A 21881-nucleotide genomic window follows, 5' to 3' on the forward strand; every position below is an offset into this window, starting at 1 on the left:
AGGCATTCCTGTAATCATTGTAGCTAGAGCATTTTTTCCTGAAGGCTTCACCCGGACTTCTTGCGGGTTACGATCGACCTCCAGATTTATCCCTTGGGTGTTCTCAAATCAAGTTCTCATGGTATTTGGAGTTTTCTTTGGTTTGCTCATTAGTCCTAGTATTTTGGTTGAAGGTGGGAATTATATGCTTAGATCAAGCTTTGCTCGGGCCAAAAATGGCACGGACAGGGCCTGACTTGTTCTGAATATGGTAACTAAGTTCCTCCCTCAGGGGAGTATAGGGCTGCTTCTAAGCTGGGTTCTGCTTTGGACCCACCTGAGTTAGGCTGTGCCTGGGGTTCTCCCAGCTACTGGGCTCCTACTAAGGGTTTCTGGCAGATGTCTCTCCCTAGTGCCTTTCTCCTAAATCTACGTTTAGCATCACACAAGACCGACCCAAAGTCTCAAATGGCTGGTCTATACTCACCTTCCCACTTTTGTTAGTTTGTATATCTCAGGGTCTCCTCAGAATTTTATGCAACCCAGGTCTGATTGGAGGAGTCCCCAGGCTTACCTACTTTCTCACCACCTCCTGCCCCATTTTCCACTCTCTAACCCCAATTCTCAGACATCCACAGGTACTTACTGGTCAAAAGCCACCTTAAGAAAGAGAGGAATACCCTAACCTCCTTCCCTTCTCCTACTTTCACCAGGCAACAGCCGGACAATCTATAACATGTTGGTCTTTTATTCATGGCAAGCACAAAAATTTAAAATACAAAAAGCCTTGGGAGGCTAGTGTCAGAAATAAGGGATCAGGGTGAGGTAGGCTAAAGAACAGAAGCCCAAGGTGAGGAGAACCTGCCCCTCCTAACAAGGCACCAGTGAAGTGAAAGCAAAGTGGGTTTGAAGTGGGAAAGCTGAGTCCCCTTCCACACACATTCATAATTTAAAGGGGCACAGCCACCCTCATCAGTGCAGAAGGGCTCTTCCCACAATGGAGACAGAAGTTAAGCCCCTTAAAATGATCCAATGGGATTTTGGCCCAAGGAGGCAAATCCAAATTAACCTCCCCTTTGAATCTCAAACAGAGAACACATGATTGAGGTGGGCAACTAGACCTAATCATTCCCTTCTCAGTTCCTCCTAAAAAAGAGGAGGAAAATCAAAGATCAGTGCAAGTGACTGGAGTGACCCCATGGATGAGCAATGTTGGACCTAGGTCCTGGCTCAGCATCTCCAACAGAGCTAAGTATCGGGTGTAGCGGGCAGGGTCAGCAGGTGGCCGAGGGAGATAGAGGAAGGTAAGGGCTGTAGTTGGCCCCTCCTTCCTATGATCCCCTTCAGGCCCCACTGGACCCTCACCCCTGCCATTGGGCTGCTGTGCCCGAATAAGGGCATTGGCACTGATGGCTAGTGCATCAGCCTCAGCATCTCCACGGCTTCCGTTCACGAAGTTCCCCTCATCTTCTCCCTCATCTATTCTGGCTCCTTCACCCCAAACCACCTCCTGAACCTTTGCCCGGATCCGAAGCTGACTCAGCAACACCTGGAGCCTCGCCTCACCAGTCCCAGGAGCTTCCTGAGGTCCTAGACACAGGAATATTCGAAGCCTGGCACTTTGCCAAGCAGGTACCATGCTCAGGATAGTTGCCATCTGCAAGAGGAAGAGGCCACAGACATCCACATAACCAGGGCTCCCTTTTGGCCGCAACAAGTTAAGGGGCCACACGTCCACATGGTGAGACTGGGAGGAATTCCCAGAGCTCCGGGTTAGCCGTTCAGGTGGTAATGCCCAACACCCTCGAGCTAGCACAACATTTTTGTTCATCTTCAGGGCATCTACCACTGTGGCCACATAGTCGTGGGGAGTGAGTGCCCGGGGACTGCCAGGGGCTCGTGGTGGAGGGAACAAGGAGTCCAGGGCAGGCCCCCCTCCCTCCACTGGCTGTGAGAAGGCTGGGTCTGTTAGAAAGTGGTCTTGAGATGGTGCATCATCATAGAATCCTAGGACCAATGTGTTGGGCTTCATGCCACCTGGGGAGAAGAAGGCAGAGCAGGAAAGGGAAGGAGAAAATGCACAAAAATAAGACAGAGTCCTTCAAAGACTTTCAGCACTTCACTTCTTAATTGGTACTTAGTTAGTGGGCACCTAAGTTAGCTTGCTTTGTGCCTTGTGGATCATTCGATATGTTCATCCTCATGCCACTATTATACCTTAACCTACAAAATGCTGTCAAATACATTATTTCATTTGACTATACCAGTAACTGAAATCCTGCCATGGATGAGCCCTACTTTAACAAGTAAATATAATGCATGAAAGGAAGTGATTACAAAATTAAAATGGTAATCATGGGTTCTCAAAGGCTATGCCTGTGGAGAACAAGTTCCGACAAGTTCTACTTAGCTGGAAAGTCTTTGAACACAGTCCTGGCAACAAACCACAGTTTAAAAGCAGAGTGTGCTAATACATACACTTTTTTGACCCCTTAGGTTCTCCTTAGGGAGGCAAATAAAAGACTTAAAAGAGTTTAGCTTCATTATCCACCTAAAGACAATAATAAATATTAATTCATGGGATACTGTTTCAGGAGAGGAATTCTATCATCTTGGGGAGAGGACTGCCTCAGAATCAAGGAGACCTGAGGATTCAGGTCCTGCCTCGGACACTTAGCTGTGTGCCTGCAGGCAAAGTGATCTTTTTGTTGGCTACTGAACTAGAACTGAGAGACGGACAAAAGGCTCTCAAGGGGACAATTTGTTCACTCTTTCCTGCCTGGCTGATTCGAGTGAGGAAGTCATGCTGTAAGCCTCTGGGAGGGAGGAAAGGGAGGAAGAAAGAAAGAGAAAAAGGGGAGGAGGGCACATGGTAATTGGTACCTACGTGTCTTAGGACCAAAAAGGGCAAAACCAAGAAAATAAGATATCCTTCTCCTATGGAGGAGGCATGATTTAAAAAAAATCAATTTGACAGGGAAAACTGGGGGAGCTGTGACTTCTTAAGTAAAAGGTGAGTCACTGAGAGTCATCTATGCCACTGAACAGACAACAGTGAGAGAATGAGGAACCTGAGAAGACACGGCAAGGGACCTGAAAAGCTATTCTGTTGGAGGTGGGGCATTTAGAAGCAGTCATCTGAGAGAAGGCTTCAGTTCAGCTGATTCCTGATGTCCCAGAAACTGACTTCATTGGCCAAGAACTCCAGGGATAGCTATTGCTCTCTGGCGCCACCTAAAGCTGGGGAAAGGTGAAGCTTTTCATAAGGGTTTGTTGCTCCCAGCTGCCCCCTCTGTACTGAGACAGAACAGCAGAGGAGGCAGCCTGGTGGGGCCATTTTGAAAGAGTGAACTTTAGCTATGATGCTGTGAGACCCCTTCTGGGGATCAGAGAGACTCCATTCCTTCTAGTGCCAGTCTCCTGGCCTGGCCTCTCTTCCTGCCAGCAGGGGATCAGGTACATGCCATTCCATTGTTGTGTGCTGGTCTGCTGAGGTGGTCTCTTCCTACTTGCCTACAGGGGACCATTCCTTCCCGCTCCCTCCAGATATCTCCTGATCTGTCCTGCCTGCAGGGACAGGAGAGAAACACTATTCCATCAGTATCTCTCACTTAGTCCCCTCACCTAAGCTGCCTAACACCCTAGGAAGACAACACTAGAAGGCTGACCTGATGATGTTAACAACTCTCTTGAACTCATTTGGCAATGATCAACAAACTCTCACCTGGTCATACCTTCCCCTTCATAGTGATTCTGAACATACAGCTGTCATTAAACAAATTCCATTCTCCATCCCTCACCATCCACTCCCCTATTCCTATTCCCCTCAATTCAGTCCCACCAATGTCTCACTCTAAAGCTACCTGCCCACTGTGCTCTCTGGAATAAGTGCCTCACAGGTAATAAATTTACTTTCATCTTAAATTTTTTCCTTTCCCACTCTTTTCATCTTCTGGCTCTCACTGACTTCCCCCTGATGAGGCTGTGACCTCCCTGGTCTCCCTTTCCAGCACTGGTTGCACTTTCATTCACTGACCAGTCAAGATCAGGAAGTTAGAAACTCCTTGCTCCCCAGTACCATTTCCAGGCTCTCCCTCTACCTCCATCACTCGGTAACCTCTCCTCCTTTGAGGTTCACTCAACCCATATCTATCACCCAACGGAAATTCTAGTAGCTGTTGTCTATCAATTTCTAGGACACTCTCCTGTCTTAAAGTCTCTCCTCCCTAATTCCTTCCCTCATAATAGGGGACTTGAATGTACATATTAATATTCCTTCAAATGTTCTCATCTCCAGTTCTTCAACTTGCTCATTTCCCATAACCCACTCCTTCCCACCACTGCAGCTACACACAGAAGTCATATTCTTGATCTCACAATCAGCCACAAATGTCCTACTTCCAAGTTTATGAACTCTGAATTTCCCTTCTCTGATCAGCCTGTTAACATTCCACTGCTTTATGATAATGGCAACAGCTACCAGAACATCAACAAAAATTTAAAGGCAGCAAGGTACCAATTTTCACAAAGTCAAAGAGTTGAAGATAACAACATAAAAAATAGAAAATAGGAAAAAAAAACCCACAGATGGTGTTATCACCACTAAAACACAACTACCAAAACAAGAACATTAGCAACCACTAAACACACTTATCTATTTTTTCTACTTAAAAACATCGTAATGAGATCCTCGATGAAAATATGAGAAGAAAATAGGCAGGCATTCACAAATGACTTTCTATAGAAATGGAAGATCACATTTCATTGCATCACAACTGATGGAAAGGTGGAGAAAATACAAGGTCCCAATATATTTGTTTGTTTATTATTCCTCCCCACCCCAAAAAAAAGTCTTACTCCATAAAGGATGTGTTAAAAATCACAAAATTTCAGAGGAGAGGTGGAAGAGACCTCAAAGGCCGTAAAGTTTAACCATACTTGGATGAGAAATCTCCTTTACAATAGCCCCACCTTTCTCCAGCTTTAGGTGGCGCCAGAGAGCAATAGCCATCCCTGGAGTTCTTGGCCAATGAAATCAATTTTTATCTGGGACATCGGAATCACTAAGATGAACTGAAGCCTTCTCTCAGATGCCCCACCTTCAACAGAATAGCTTTCCAGGTCCCTTGCTGTGGCTTCTCAGGTTCCTCATTCTCTCACCGCTGTCTGTTCAGTGGCATGGATGACTCTCAGTGACCCACCTTTTACTTAAGAAGTCACAGCTCCCTCAGTTTTCCCTATCAATCCTACCTTTTCTTGAAGAGCTTAGGAGCAGGAACCTACAACCTCCCCAAAAAGCTCATTCCATTTTTGGGTAGCTCTGTTAAAAAGTTTCTTTGGACACTGAGACTAATTCTGCTTCTCCACAACTTCTGGCTTAATTCAAGGAACTGTGATTGTAAGGACAACAAAATAACTCCTGTCTTTTAAAGTGCTTATGGGAGAAAGAACTAGACCTTCTTCCACATGAGAACCTGTCGGAGGGAGATAACTATCATGTCCCCTCCCAAACATTCCCAGACCCTTCAAAGAGTCTCCATGTGCTGTGATCTTAAGGCTGTTCACCACCATGTACCTCTTCTTAGGGTGCTCTCCAAGTTAAAGATTTTCTTCCTAAAATTTGCCTCCCAGAGTCGATCTACCACGGTATACTCAAGACTTCTTCTTGTTTAGTTGTCTTAGTCATGCTTGACCCTTTGTGACCCCAATTGGTTTTTTTTGGGGGGGGGAGGGTTGAGGTTTTTTTTCTTGCAAAGATACTGGAATTCTCCTGTGGATCCATTTTGACATGCGATAAGAGCTTAAGTGATTTGCCCTGGGTCACACAGCCATGAAGCATCTGAGGCTGGATTTGAAATGAGGTCTTCCTGACCCAGGCCCAGTACCTATCCACTGAGCCACTGGCAGTTTCCATACTCAAGATTTATGTAAATATAATTACAAAATACTTTGAAATGACGAAAATTATGACAAATGACAAATTAATTCACTGTCCATGGTTGGGTCACAACAATATAATAAAAATTATATTGTCCGAAGTAATGTATAGATGTAGTCCTATGCCAAATTTCCAAGGGATATTTTAAAGAGCTAAGTAAAATAATAAAATTCATTCTAAAGAATAGAAGGCCTAGAATTTCAAAGAAAATAATGGGGGAAAAAAGTAGGAAAAAAAGAGTAAAGAGCACTTCCTGAACAAAATTATATCATAAAATAGTAATCATCAAATTTGTTATTGGTTAAAAAACCCCAGAAAAGTAGATCAATAGAACTGTTTATATAATCACCCTAAAATGCCCATGCCTATCACCTGTCTGGACTCCCCCAGGCTATACCTTCACCTGCTCCACTTGTCTGCTGGGATGTAAATGTGGCCTCCTGGGCCTCACATGGCTCCGTCTCTACCGGCTATGAGGCTGGTTCTCAAGAGAGGGCCTTGAATAGTCTAATCAGCTGTTTCCCTCAATAGACTAGTCTATTAAATGCAGAGAGTAAGATTTGCATACTCTTTCCAGATCCCACCGATATCTGAACCCCTGGCTATCCCGTACAGAAGTCATTCTCGATCCCTACCGTCTCCTTTGTTAATCCCATGGTCCTCAGCCCTACGCCTCACATGGCCGACTCCAAGTTTACTTTCCTGTTGTGCTCCGTGAAATGACTGCTCCATAGTTAATAAACTTGATTTCATTTTAAACCTTTTCCTTTCCCACTCCATCTTCTGGCTCTGACTGAGATCTGGGCACACTTGCGCACCCTTTCCGGTACTGGTTGTACTTTCATCGGTTGTGGTGTTAGATTCGGTATACTCTTTGCTCCCTATTCCTACTTCTAGGCCCTCCCTTTACCACCATTACTCAGTAACCTCTCCTCCTATAGTTATCACTCACTCAAGATTCTGGTAGCTGTCACCTAGCTGTTATCTACCTCAAGGACACTTTTCTTCCTTCTTCAATGAGTTTGTCTGGCTTACAGTCTTTCTTTCCTCTTGAATTCTTGCCTTCACACCATGGGACTTCAACATCCATACTGACACCCCTTCAAAAACTGTAACATCCTAGCTTTTCAACTTAACCAGTCCCCATTCCTCTACTCATACCTCGGTCACACAGGCGATGGCCATACCCTTGACCTTGTTATAAGACACAAGTATTCCACTTGTATGCTCATAAAGTCTGAAATCCCTTTATCTGATCATAATCTTTTATCATCTCATCTTTCCTTGTATCTTATGACCCCTAACCCTGTTCTTCAACCTCACCCTGAATTCCAATCCCTCCCCCTCTTAGTTCTTTCCCAGGCTAATAACCCCACACTGGCTGCAGCACTCTTCTTCCTTCAAAATCCTGACTCCCAGGTGAACCAGTTCAACTCTACACTATCCTCTTCTTTTGAGTTCCTCACCCCTTTATCCTATTGCCAAACCTTGCCCTGCCAAGTCCCAGCTTCAGCTCCTTCCCACAGTCCTTCACTCTTATTTATGTGCCCTTGAACAGAGATGGAGAAAATCATGAAACCACGATGTATGGGTCTAATACAAATTTATGTTACATAATCTCCACTGGGCTCTCACTACTGCAAGGCAATCCTTTTCTACTTCCTGGATCGATTCATATCTCACTCACCACAGTGGCTTTTCTAAACCTTTTCATTATTCTTCAAACCTCCCAAGGCTCCCCCTATCCTTTCAGCTGAGAATCTTGTCTCATATTTCACTGAAAAAAAAAATAAAAAACTGAGGACATTCACTGAGAGTTTCTTTTCCTCTCTTTACTCAGATGCATTCTGCTATACTATCTCCTTCTTCATTTCTATCTCTATTATGAAGAGGTAACCTTCCCCTTCACCAAGGCCAGTCCCTTTATATGCACAAGTCATCTCATCCCATCTTCTTCAGCAGATTATTCCCTCTATCACCTTTATTTCCTTTTTTTCCCTTTCTTCCTAATTTTCTTATTAGTTTTCAATTTCTCCCTATCTACTGTTTGCTTCCTTGCTGACTACAACATGCCCAGATCTCCCCTATCTTCAAAAAATTCACTTGATCCATCCCCACTATCATCCCACTTTGCTACTCCTTTTTGTGGCTAAACACCTCGAGAAGGCCATCTACCCATGATGCCTTCACCACTGCTTTTCTCAATTATCTTTCTGCGGTCTGGCTTCTGACCTCATCAGACACTGGTCTTTCCAAAGTTACCAAAGATGTCTTAATTGCCAAATGTAATAATGGTCTTTTCTCAGTCCTCATCTTTCTTGACGTCTCCTCAGCCTGTGACAAAGGAAACAGCAGTCACTGTTTCCTTTCCTCTATTCTTTTTCATCTTTCATCATGACTTTTCTTTTTCCTTCTTTCACTTCTCTTTATTCTCTTTTTGCTTTCTTTCTAACTAACTTTCTCTATTTTTTCCCCTTTACTCTCTTCTCTAGAACACAACTTGCTCCTGGTTCTCCTCCTACCCATCTGACTGCTCTTTCTCAGTCTCCTTTGCTGGATCTTCATCCAGGTCAGGCCCACTAACTGTGGGTGTACCACAAGGCTCCCTCCTGGGTCTTTTTCTGTTCTCTTCCTATACTATTTCACTTGGTAATCGCATCAGCTTCCAAAGATTCAATCACCTCTGATGATTCTCAAACCTACTTAACTGGCCCTAACCTTCTTGTTCACCTCTAGTCTCACACCTCTAACTGTCAACCAGACATCTCTAACTGGATGTCCCATAGACAGCTTAAATACAAGTTCAAAACTGAATTCATCATCTTTTCCCAAAAACCCTTCCCTATGACTGTCGAGGGTACCGCAATCTTCCCAGTCCCCTAGGCCAGCAACTTCAGTGTCACCCTCACTATCTGCTGTTGGTGGGAAGCCCACGAGGGGTTTCCTTACTATCTCTCGTGAGATCTGTTCATTTTGCCTTTGTAACATCTCTCATATACTTCTACTTTGCTCTGCCCTCGTGTAGGCCTCCTTCCTAGACTAGTGAAATAGCCTGCTGGTTGCTCTCTGGTCCATTATCCACTCAGATGCTAAAGTGATATTCCTAAAAGACAGGTCTAAACATGTCAACCCCCTCCCACCCACCCCACTCTCATTTAATAAACACCTTGGTTCCCAACTACTTCCAGGATTAAATATAAAATCTTCCGTTTGGCTTTTAAAGCCCTTCATAGTCGAGCCCCAGCCTATCTTTCCAGTCTGACTATACTTTGTACCCCCTGCCTACTCTACAATGTGGGGGTGCTGGCCTCCTTGCTAGTCTTTGCACAAGGCTCTCCATCTCCTTTACTCAGTATTTCTTCACTGGCTATCCCCCATGCTTTTCTCACTTCTGGCTTTTGACATCCTGCAGTCTCAGCTAAAATCCACCTTCCACTAAACCCCCTTAATACTAGAGCCCTCTCTCCAAGATTGTTTCCATCTACCCTGTATATATCTTGTTTATATGTAGCTGTTTGTCTATAGTCCCTCTCCCCCATTAGACTGGAAGCTTCTTGACAGCAAGGTCTATTTTGCTTTTCTTTGTATCCCCTGTACTAAGCTCAGTGCTTGGCACAAAACTTTGTGCCTCAGTATTTGTTGACTGACTCCGTTCTCTATATTCTTAGAGCAATTATTATCTGTATCATTCATCTGAAGCTTATCACATATTGCCTTGTATTATTAATTATCTGCATCTGTGTATATGCATATTTTACTTCCCCAAACAGATTATAATCTCACAACTATAGGGACTGTGCTTCATATTCCTCCCACAATGTCTAGCCCAGGCCCTTACAAACTGGGAAATTTATAAATATTTTCTATCTGACACAAATGGAAACAGAAACTAGCAGCAGGCGTCAGGAGGGGAAGGTGGGGAGAGAACAAGGATAGGACTGAGAGGATGTGGGGCAGAGAGTCTCACCAAGACCAGAAATACGCAGCAGATGCTGGGCCCCTTGACGCACAGAAGGTGAAAGAGTAAGGTCCACGAAAGCCTTCACTTGAGCACGATCTATAAGACTCAGCCATGCCCCATACTGGGGCTGCACAGGGTCCAAGGGCAGAGAATCTGAGGAGGGAGTTTGAGAAAGGAAACATCAGAAAATCTGTGTCCTCTTCCTCAAAGTCTTATATGGAAACTTATTTCCATTCCCCCCAGAGGCCCAGAGGAAGAGGTAGCTAGAGAACACGAACGATGTTTAAAAGGAACTAGGGAATCAAGGGATTTAGGAATGGGGCTATCAAGAGTACATTTGTGGGGTGGGGAGGTCCTCACCAAGGTCTCCCAAGATGACATGGCCCAGCACATAGAGGCCACCCTTTTTAAGCTGATTGGCCAGCCGTAGCAGGGGTAGCGCCCCTCGTGGGTTTCCCACTAACAGCAGTAACTGTGGTCGCCAGAACTTTACATGGTCCTTCCGCACATCCAGCCGCAACAGGTACTTTCGGACCTGAGTGTATGAGGATTAGGATACAGCATTATACAGCATTTCTCATCCCACCACTCACACAACCCACTTCTCTTCTCACATTAGGTACCAGTGCGAGTCTCTCTTGGGATAGCACCCCTGGAAACCCCCTCACAAACTCCCTCCCTGGGTTAAGGACAAGGATAAGGAAGCTCCATGCGACCCCGTGCTAACCTGGTGGAACAGCAGGGCTTGACTGACGTAGCCCCAGCTGCTAGGTCCTCCTCGGGCAGTGAGCAGGGCTGAAAGCAGCCCCATGAGCAGCAGAGATCCGCCTGCAGCTCCTGGGCTGATGAGAAACATCATGAGTAGGCAGGAGGCCATGCCCAACAAGCAGGTGTGCCAGGAGAACAGGTTGAAAGTGGGGCTGATGACAGAAAGACAGATCATTTAAGACAAGGACAGATGAACATGGGGCTCCCAGCTCTGTACCCTTAGGCATAGGGTTAATTCATTCCAGGCCCCCTTCGGGAACCTCTAGGGACCCAAATCCAAATTTTTTTCTCTAACCTGCCCCACCCCCAGGTACGACATAGCAGAAATAACACTGGGTGGGACATCAAAAGACTTGAGCTCCAGTTCTAGTCCTGTCATTTGATTTCTCTAGGCCTGTGTGGGAAAGTCAAAAAACCATGGGATTTGGAGCCAAAGGACCTAAATTCAAATCCCAACTGTGCTACTTACTACCTTGGGCAAGTCACACAACCTTCTTGGGCCTAAATTTCCTCAACTATAAAATGAGGGGTCCTGAGGTCCCTTCCATCTCTAACTCTCTGATCCTTCCAACTCAGAATCCCAGGCTTCTAAAATATCAATGTGGCCTCTGGAGCCTAAGGTTACATGCCCCTCACCGGAAGTTGGGGGCCGATGCCCACTCAAGGCTCAGGCAGGAAAGATCCACCGCAGCATAGGCTACCAGGTAGAACACTGTGACCACAGCTGCCAGGGTGTTGAGCTTCCCAACGAGAAGCATTACCTGGAGGAAAAAGGTGCTTAGGTCTCCTCACCAAACCCAAATGCAACCCCTGCCCTTGGCCAAAATCCACATGGTCCACATTTCCCTCAAAGCTGATTTCCCACCCTGCTTCTCGTCCATTTAGGGGAAGAAAGAGAGACAGTCTATGAGAATCCCCCCAATTCACCTGCACTAGACACCAGGAGTACAACACAGCTCCCCAGGGGTTCCCTCCCTGGGATACAATTTTTGCTGGAGCCAGAATTATCCCTGCAGGGGAAAGAGATGGGACAGGCAGAGGTTAAACAAGAAAACTTCAAAGGATAACAAGGTGGGGGAAAAGCAACAAATGGTAAAAGGAGAATTCAAGAAAAACCAGAGAATTCAAGAAGGCCATAGAACTAGGGAAGGGTGGGTGTGGGGGTGAGGAATGAATATAGAAATATGCACTCACTAAAACAGGATAATTAGGAGAGCACGGAACAGTTTATCTGTGAGATTTATGGATAAGGGTAGCATTTAGGACCAAAGAAGTCATAGAAGGCATGACAAAACGTAAAACAGATAATTTTGATTATATAAAATTTAAAAGGTTTTGCACAAACAAAACCAATGCAACCAAAATTACAAGGAAATGGAAAAATTTTTCAACAAGTATCTCTGATAAAGGCCTCATTTCTCAAATATGTAGAGAACGGGGTCAAATTTATAAAATACAAGTCATTCCCCAATTGATAAATGGTAAAAAGAAAATGAACAAGCAGTTTTCAGACAAAGAAATCCAAGCTATCTATAGTCATACAAAAAAATGCTCTAAATTACTATTACTCAGAGAAATGCAAATTAAAACATCTCTGAGGTACCACCTCACACCTATCAGATTGGCTAATCTGACAAAAAAGGAAAATGTTGGATATTGGAGGGGATATGGGAAAACTGGAATACTAATGCACTGTTGGTGGAGTTGTGAACTGATCCAACCATTCTGAAGAGCAATTTGGAACCATGCCCAAAGGGCTATAAAACTGTGCATACACTTTGATCCAGCCATACACTGCTAGGTCTATATCCCAAAGACATCCCAAAAAGGGGGAAAGGAATTATTTGTACAAAAATATTTATTATAACAGCTCTTTTTGTGGTGGCTAAGAATTAGAAATCAAAGGGATGCCCATCAATTGGGGAATGGCTAAACGAGCTGCAGTTGTGATGGAATATTGCTGTGCTACAAGAAATGACAAGCACAATAATTTCAGAAAAACCTAGAGAGACTTACATGAACTGATGCATAATGAACAGAACCAGGAGAACATTGTACACAGTAACAGCAAAACTGCTTGATGAAGAACTGTGAATGGCTTAGTTATTCTCAGCAATGCAACGGTCCAAGACAATCCCAAAGGACTAACGACGAAGCATACTATGAGCCTCCAGATAAAGAACTGATATGGATTGAATACAGACTGAAGCAGGCTATTTTTCACTTTCTTTCTTTGATTTTTTTTCTTTGAGTCTTCTTGTACAAAATGACTAATATGGAAATGTTTTACATAATTGCACATGTGTAACCTACATCCGACTGCTTACCATCTCAGGGAAGGAGAGGGAGAGGGGAAGGGATAGAATTTGCAATTCAGAACTTTAAATAAAAATGTTTAAAAATTGGGGGGAAAGATTGAGGACAAGCAATAAAAAAGAAAACCCACCAAAAAGGTCATCCTGTGCCAGGGCATGGAGAATTCGTGAGGCACCAATGAGCGAGCTCATGGAAGCTGAGAGCGATGCAGCATACACCCCAATTAGCACCATCGGAGGCCACAGGCTAACGCCTCGAAAGAAGCCGTAGTCCTCCTGTAGCAATGTCCTTGAGGGAGAGAACAAAGATGACACTTGCTCTCTAACTATTATCCTGCCTAGCCCTCACCTTTCCCAATCAGTGACATAGATAATCTGTTCTCCTGTCCATAATTCTTCTTGGAACCTTGCTTCCCTTAGGGACCCAGATGTCCTCCCCCAGCCCCAGCCTATACCTCCCACAGAGACCTAAGTATCTAGTTCCTCTCTAAGTATTTCTTGTTCACCTCCATCCCCAAAACCTGGCGTCCCAGATCCACCTCCCCACCCCCACCTGTCACAGGTAAAGCTGGAGAAGAAGAACAGCAGAGCATAGATGAAGAACGTGTACACCACAGCAATAATAGTGCCCAGAGGGATGGCTCGGCTTGGGTCCTTCAGCTCCCCTGGGGAAAAAAGAGGTTGGGAAGGAAGAAAAGCCAGGTTAGGTGACAGAGTGTGGGAAGTGTCAATCCTCGGGGTTTTCCTTGCCAAGGGCAGAGTCTGGCCGTACAAAGAAATCAGGATAATGTGCAGGTAAGAACAAAGTTAGGGCCAGAGAACAACAATTACCCTTTTATAGAGCACTAATTTATAAAGCGCTTTCTTCAACAATCCTGCACGGAAGAAAAGCCAAGTATCATCATCCCCATTTGAAAAATGATGTAGAGAGGTAGAGAGAAGGTCACCCAGTTAAAAATTTTCAGAGCTGAGCCACCGATCCAGGGCTCCTGGCCCCGAGTGGTATCTCCTAGAAACGAAGCAATTTCTTATCAATGCTCGACCCTTCACCATCTGCTCAGGACTTCCACTTCCTTTAAGAAGGTCAAAGACAACAGTCACTCACCTGACATGTTGGCCCCAGCCATGATGCCTGTGCAGCCATTGAAGAGGACGGCAAACACACTGGCAAAGGTCATGGTGACCCCGGTGGTGTAGTCCTGGGCATAGCCCGCTGAGAAGGGAACACACAGATTAGGAAGGGGCTATGGACATCTCTGGGCACCCAGGCATCCTCTCCCCTTCTTCCACACCCCCTGCCCTTCAGGCTAGGATGCTGGTCCTTCTTTTCCAATGTTCCAGCTCTCATTTTCCCTCTTCCGAAACCAGCTGATCTCTGCTCTAGCCAAACTACTCTTTCTTACTCACCCATAAGTTTACTATGTCTTTTTGTTCTCTCATTCCTGCCTTGGCATGCCTCCCCTTCCCTTCTGAGCTGACCCAAAGTCTTCTCTCCAGCCTTCAAGACTAGGCTCAAGTCTCAGTGTCTCCTGCCACTCCAGCCCATGGTGGCAGTCTTCATTTAAACCACTTTACTTAAACCTGTACTGTCTTTCATTATTTAATTATTCCTTGAGTGCATCTTATCTCTACATCTCCTTAAGAGCAAAAAGTCTCTCTAAGGCTTCTCTTGTGTCCCCCCACAGTGAACTGCAGAGTAGGAAGGTAAATCACCCATTTGTTGATTTACTGAATTAAACTGAACTGTGCTGGGACTGGCGCTTCCCTCTTTCTTAGTATCTCGTACCCAAATGCTCTCTCCCTCAGTTCTCACCCTCATCTTGGGATTTCGATCGTCTAGCCCTTCCCTTCTCCCCTTCTATAGAGCCCCAAGTTACAGCTTCTACTCACCACCCAAGTTGGCCTTCAGGGTGCTACTGTTGAAGCCAGTGAAGTGGCCCAGCTGGGGGATTGTCGAGGAACCATTGGTGCCTGGCCTAAGAGGGAGGGTGACATCTCGGGGCCCCACAGCCATAAAGCTGATCAGGACCAAGGCCAAGGAGGCAGAGACCAGCAGGAATGTAAGCAAGGAGGCTTGTGCATACAGGCCAGCTCCCAGGGTACAGACCCCACCCACTAGGCCCAACAACATTGTTCCATACAGCAGATTCCAGCCATAGCCTTGGGGAAGCACTCGTATCCCTGCTGGCCCTGATGTATCTGGGAGAGAGACAGGGATGAAATCATTTGAGGGAGGAAGTAACACTCCAAAAAACTGTCCAAATTTGAGGTCCATCTAAATCGAGGTACAGGATCCTATGAAATCTTGTATAACATACCCCAAATCAGAACAGGTCCTTTTAAATACTCCAGTTATTCTCATGAATGTCATCAGACACTGTGAGTTCCATGGCAAGAACCATGTCTCTGAATTTAACAAGTAATAAATGTTTCAAAAGTTAATAAAATGTTAGCACTGGAAGGGACCTTAAGGAGCATTTGGACCAACGGTTCTTAACCTTTTTTGGTATCATGGACCCCTCCCCCCCCCCCCCCCCCCAGCGGTCTCATGAAACCTACGAACTCCTTCTTTGAGTAATGTTTTTAAATGCACAGAATAAAATACATAGGATTACAAAGGAAATAAATTATAATAAAAACAAGCCATGGACCTATGTTAAGGACCTGTTAAATTCAAAATTGCCTTAGACCCTTTACCTTCAAGTAACAGTGATGTACCAGAGATTTGTCAAATTAGAGTAGAACTAAATTCTGGACAAACCCTTGGACAGGCACCATGGCCCTGGGCAAAGAACTCTAGATTTGGATTCAGAGAACTTAGATCCGACCCTTGGCTCTGCCATCATGACCTCTGACAAATCGCTTCACCATTCTGAGTCTCATTTTCTTCTGTGAGATGAGGGGGTTGGACTAAACAACTCTGAGGCCCCTTCCAGCTCTTCTTTCCTAAGCATGCCAACACTGGCTGATCAATCTCTCTCAATCAATCTCTCTCTCTCTCTCTCTCTCTCACTCTCTCTCTCTCTTTTCTAGCAGGAATAAAGTTAGGATTAAGAGCTGAGAGGGACTATCTGCTCCAACTCCTGCATGACACAGAGGAGGAAACTGAATCTCTCAGAGGGGAAATGATTTGCTTAAGGTCACACTGGGAAGTAAGTTGCAGCATATGGACTAAAATATAGGTCCTCTCATTGCAAATCCAGAGCTCCTTTTGTGAGCACCTCACAACTCAACATTTTGTGTGTGTGTGTGTGTGTGTGTGTGTGTGTGTGTGTGTGTATGTGAGTGCAGTAGGGGCCAGTTGGTCCCACTCCTGGGAACATACAGATGTTTGGTGAGTCCGCTTTAAGACATGAGTGGCGGGGGCTCCTGCTCTCCACTTTGGAGCATACCCAGAAAAACAGGCTCGCCACACACCTCCATGCGCCAGAAACAGGCCCTCAATGGCCAATCCCCCGTTACATGTTTATTTCATCTGTCCCTTCTCCCCTACTACAACATAAGCTCCTTGGGGGCAGGCATCATGTTTCCAACCCTTTACCCTCTGCTACTACTGCACATAGGAGGTACTCAAAAAATACTCACTGATTAACTGGCCACTATCACCCCTTCCCCAGGGCATTCCTCTACCAAAAATAATCCCAACACCTCAGACTCCCCAAGACCTTGGAGTTTCCTGGCTCCTCCCCCACTCTGGAGACCCAGGGTTGGTAGAACGAACCAGCCCCGAAGACATCCAGTATGGATTCCACCAGTCCCAGCACAGAGACAGCACAGCCACAGACGTTGGCCAGGAAGAACATAAGCCCAATACTTCCTCCAAACTCAGGACCCAATGTCCTGCTGATCATGACTGAGAGGGGGAAGCACAAGAGAAGGGAAAGTTAAAGAAAAATAAAGACTTGGAACCTAGGTGGGCCACTCATTGCAAAGAGCACTCCTTCTAACGCAGTGGCCAGTACCCTTCCACCAATCTGCAAGTAGATGCCACAGTCCATGCAGGTTAACTCTTCAAGCAGATAACCCCTCCTGGACCAGACATCAGAGTGAATCCCCAGCCTCTGCCTCCCCACTGCCCCATCTTATCTGTACCGGAGAATAGAACAAGTGCCCACCCCTTGCTCAGCCCTCATAGGAGGATACAGTAGGCTCCACCGCCACGCACAGCTCCATTGGTGGCAATGGCACAAACAGAGAGGACAGTCAACACCAGGATGAAGTAGGCAATCAGCAGCATGGCCAAAGCTTGGATGAGCCCAGCATGGCCCACTACAAATCCTGTAAAGAAGAGAGGAAAGTAAGATCATAGAGAAGTACGATTAAAGGGTTGTACATGCTCCCACCCCACTAAGCGATTATGGACATGACAAGGGAAGAGAAGCCTTTCTACCAATCTCTCTCAATTCAATGTGTCCTCTGAATAAGTGAGCAGAGAACGGAAGAGTGAGTAGAGACCACAGGGACACCAACACATTGATCCTGCCCTGTGTAAAAGGGCAAAGGATAGAATGAGATTATGTAGAATTGAGATTGGAAGGGCCCTTAAAGAGACCGTCTACTCCAAGATAGTCCATAAACCATCTCGTACCATTTTGTAGAAGGGGAAATTTAGGCCCAGAAGGGCTATGTGTTTTGTACAAGGTCACCCAGCTAGTAAATAACAGAGCTGGAATTCAAACATAGGCCCTCTGACCCCAAAACCAGTGTCTCGTTCCATTTCAGCAAGAGACTTCCCACTACTCAAAGCCTCCCCACACATCGCACAGCCACCCTCCTCTTCCTTCTTGGGGATCCCTTCTAAACATCTCAGATACCTAGCTCTTTCGAAAGCTCCTCACCTATCCTCATGAAGACCACAATGCTGAACATGGAGAGGACAGTGGGCACCACAACACCGAGGAAGGTGGAGAGTTTCCGGAGGGCCCCACCTCCTGGACCCCCCATCCCATAAGGCAGAAATGTAGCTCCTTCTTCCCCAAGGAGCCGGTAGGCTAGTAATGGGGAACTCTCACTTGCCATGGCTGGGAGTAGACAGATATGTGAACTGGTAACAGGGCCTGCTGGAGAGACAGAAGCTGAGTTGAAGACAGGGGCGCGGACTGTAACTGTACCCCAACAAAGCACAGAATGGGGCAAAATTTGCCACTGATCCCCTATAATTTCCTGTAGTCCCAGAGAGAATTCTCTCTCTAGAAATAACCCACAACCCATCAAAGGCCCTCTCAAAAATCTGTTGTTCAGGGAATTATAACACTATAAGCATATTAGCAAGAAAGGCTGAGGGTGACAGAATATACAATATAATCTGGTGTCCAGTGCAAAATATCCCTCTAAAATTCTACTTCAACCCCAACCCTGCCCAGTTTTAAAAAATCTTGGCGACACCCTAAGTATCTCAGGAGAGGCCCCCACAAAAGCCAGTCAAAAGCCTTGACGACTAATCCTTTTACAATTGCCCCCATTCCCAAATCCTATGCTCAATGTTTAGGGAAGGCATGTATGGGTTCTGAGGAGGACACGGATTTTAGCGTTAGGTCACAGATTTTCCTCCCCACCCATTCCCTTCCTGAAAAGGAAGCTGACCTTGGGTTCTGCTGCCCAAAAGGGGAAGTAAGATGACAGAAAGCAAACCCTTCTCCTTTCGAGCTCCACCTGAGTCCTAAAGCAGCAGTATCTCCACCCTCTCCGATGTCACCCCCTTCCTCTTACCACAAAGATGGAGCACAAACCACCATAACCCCATATTTCCACATCACCAGTCCCAACCACCTGCAACTATCTACCAGATCTTCACACCCCTCCGTCTCCTGCTCTGCCCTGAATCTCTTTCTCCACAACTCCAGAGAAGCTGCTCCCGGGCCCCATCCCTCCACCAGCATCCCCTCTCCCTAATCCGTGCCTACCACCCACCACCACACTTTCGAGCTCATACACACTCCTCCCACCGTGCCTTCACACGCCTCCCACACTGGGTTAAGGGGGCTGTAGATAAAGAGTCGGGCGATCGTCTCGTACAAGTTAACCTCACCCTAACTGAGAGCCGGGGGGGAGGAGTCATACACTCACCTGATCCCCAAAAGAAGCAGCACCCGAGAAAAACCTCTACCTGTGGAAGATGGCAGGCGGAGTGAGCGCACCTTAGGGGATGGGGCAGGGAAGGGGAGAAGAGGAGGCAAGGAGAGAAGGATACTCAGGTTCCCATCGTTCTCTCCAGAGCTCAGTCTTGGAGCATCAACAGTCTTCCCCGTACCTTCCCCATTGGTTCCCCAACCCCGCCCGCCCCCAATCTTCCTCCATCCCCTCACCCCTTCCCACCGCTGCTCTCCAGCCAGCGCTTCCATTCCCCTTCCTCGTCCTTGCCTGTTGCTAAAGGTCCTGGACTCCCTTTCCCTCCCTCATTCCCCGTGGCAAGTCCTAGTCTAGCCGGGCCCCGGCCCCTCGAGGGTACCTGCTGCCTTCCTCCACCTCCCCTACCCCGGGCCAGCCAGGCTTCCGCCGGAGCAGGGAGGCCGGGACCGGCGAGCTTTGCAATCACAGCCGAGGGGGGAGGGGACGCGGATGGCACGGATTGAGCCGCGGCTGCCGACGCCCGGGATTCGGTGGCGTGGCGAGGGCCCGCCCTCGGGGGCCTCAGTCCTCGCTTCCACGCCCCCAACCCCGCATTCCCAGCCCCAGGCTCCGCTCTGGGCCTCCCGGCTTCCCGGTCCTCCGAGCGCCCGCCTCTTCCCGGGCTCTCTCCCACGGTGCATTCTCCCGCGTGGACGTGAGGCGGCGCAGCGGGCGTGGGGGAGAAGCCGAGAACCCGGCCCGGCAGACTCGAGATTGGACCTCCCAGTTCTGCCTTATCTGATTCGCCCACCTCCCCCTCCCCCGGAAAACTGCAGCCTCCGTTAATGATCCCTGGAAGGACCGGCGGCTTGGAAGCTTAACTTTCAGCCCCTCCGCCGGGCCCGGGGCTTTGGGGACCCTGGGCGGTAGGCGGCACCTAGGACTTTGCGGTGTGTCCTCCCTCTGCCCCCGACTGGGAGCTCCTCGAGGGCAGGAGCTGGCTTTGCCTAACTTGGGGCAGAAAGCCGGTGTTATCTCTCCACTCCGGAGAATGCCTACCGGCCGGAGGGCACGGACCATTTTTTGGTTTTGTCCTTGTATCTCCAACGCTAAACTCAGTGCCTGGCACACAGTAGGCGCTTGATAAATGCGTGTCGACTTGACTTTGGGCAGTCCCGGGTACCTGGCCCTCGAGCCGCTTTTCCTTCCCTAGGGGAAGATAACTCATACATAGCTGAGGCCATAGGTGCTAATTTGAGGAGGGAGGGAGGGAAGGAGGGAGGGGGAAAGCTAACATTGACGGCTTCCTGTGGGAAGCAGCCCCTGAGCCGAACCTGAGGCCAGAAGTGGGGCTACATAGGAAGATGTGATTTATTCTTCCTCGCGCACTAATCCATTTTCCTCCTCTCCCCCACGAACATGTAACTTTGTGAAGGAGGCCAACACTGGATTTGGCAACGCGATGACATTCAATTGTCACCTCCCCCAAAGGCAAAATGACTTTCTCTTTTTCCCAGAAAATCGAGAGCAAGCAAAAGTGAGGCCGCGGGGAGGGGGAGGAGCGACGAGAACGTGTTCCCTTGTCACGTGACAGAGGAAGCCGCAGTAGCTACTTGGGAGAAAAAAATGGTGGCTCTTGGGCGGGATTAAAAGAGGAGGATCCGGAACGACCGGACAGCGAGAGGATAGCAGCCCAGTGTGCGGCGCGTCGTTTCCGCCTCCTACGCGGTTGCGCGCGGGAACGGTCTAGCTTGGCCGGCTGGTGCATCGAAGCGTGGTGCACCGCGACGCTGCGCATGTGCAGCCACATAGGCTTCTCCCCTGTTCGGTATATCCGTGTTAACCCAGAAGCGCTGCACCGTCCCTAGGACAGTAGGGGCCGGTGTGAGCTTTGCATTTTCCGTTCTCCTCACTCCATACCTCAGCTGAACCCTCCCTACCCAACCCAGCCCCGACACTTCGAATCCTAGCCTCGGTGTTGGATTGGAAATGAAAGGACCTGTGGATAAACCACGTTTGTACTCGGAGGCTGTGTTGTGCATAGGCGCCTCTGCAGAGGCGAGGCAAAGTGGTGGTGACTAGCTCGCTGAAGGCAGCGGCGGTCATCCTAAATTGTGCAGGCGCTTCACAAATGTTCTTGATTGTATGAGCGGATGAATGCATGCGTTCCAGGAGCGGAAAGGTGGTAGCTATCGAATCTTAAGGCACACACGCACTCGGTCCCACCCCGGCCCCCACACCTATTCAATAAACTCCATTGGCTCCCTATCACCTACCTCTAGCATCAAATATCACATTCTGTTTGACTTTCAGACCCCTTCATAACCCGGCTCCTTCCTACCTTTCCAGTATTTATACCTTACTCTCCTTTTATACCATATAATCCAGGGACACTGTCCTCCTATCCCTTCCCTGAACGTCCCTTACAGGAGACACTCGCCTGAAATTCTCTCCTTCCCCTCCCCTGCCTCCTGGCTTCGCCTCTTCCTTCAAGTGTCAGCTAAAATACCACTTTCTGCAATAGTCCTTTCCTGATTCCCTTTAAAGCTAGTGCCTTCGTCTGAAATTATTTCCAATTTATTCTGTATGTATCTTGTTTGTACATAATTTGGGGTCTCCGCTCCAGGTCGTCTCCTCAATTGGACTGGAGCTCCTTGAGAGTAGGGACTGTTTTTGCCTGGCGCATAGTAAGTGCTTAATAAATGGACTTTGCACACAGAAAGCGTTTAATAAATGCTTTTTATTTGTTCAGTCCTTTGCATTCTGGTCTCAAGCTGTCTTTCTGGTCTCATTGTAGCTGACTTTCTGTCTTCCTCATATTCAGCTCCCCATTTTCTCTGCCTCTGACTTGTGGGCTTTTTTTTTTAATTCT

The 21881-nt window shown here is 47.3% G+C and overlaps 1 protein-coding gene across 3 annotated transcripts; it reads right to left on the reverse strand.

The window, feature by feature from the left end:
* Positions 1–707: 707 nt before the first annotated feature.
* On the reverse strand, positions 708–19752 carry SLC12A9 (solute carrier family 12 member 9). Of its 3 annotated transcripts, none has more exons than XM_036769206.1 (15): positions 19410–19752; positions 19028–19098; positions 17800–18021; positions 17105–17239; positions 16683–16814; positions 14852–15160; positions 14067–14174; positions 13515–13626; positions 13093–13250; positions 11574–11656; positions 11283–11407; positions 10606–10798; positions 10239–10413; positions 9885–10031; positions 708–2016 (listed from the first exon to the last, which is right to left on the reverse strand). In XM_036769206.1, the coding sequence occupies exons 3-15, from the start codon at positions 17978–17980 to the stop codon at positions 1145–1147; spliced, it is 2730 nt and encodes a 909-aa protein (XP_036625101.1). In that variant the 5' UTR covers positions 17981–18021; positions 19028–19098; positions 19410–19752; the 3' UTR covers positions 708–1144. The 3 variants fall into 3 exon arrangements, with proteins under 3 accessions (XP_036625101.1, XP_036625102.1, XP_036625103.1); XM_036769207.1 differs by having other exon boundaries at positions 17800–18018; positions 19410–19724; XM_036769208.1 differs by having other exon boundaries at positions 19028–19067; positions 19410–19641.
* Between the last annotated feature and the right edge of the window lie 2129 nt (positions 19753–21881).

This window comes from Trichosurus vulpecula, chromosome 7 (assembly GCF_011100635.1).
Source record: "Trichosurus vulpecula isolate mTriVul1 chromosome 7, mTriVul1.pri, whole genome shotgun sequence".
NCBI classification, from domain to species: Eukaryota; Metazoa; Chordata; class Mammalia; order Diprotodontia; family Phalangeridae; genus Trichosurus; species Trichosurus vulpecula.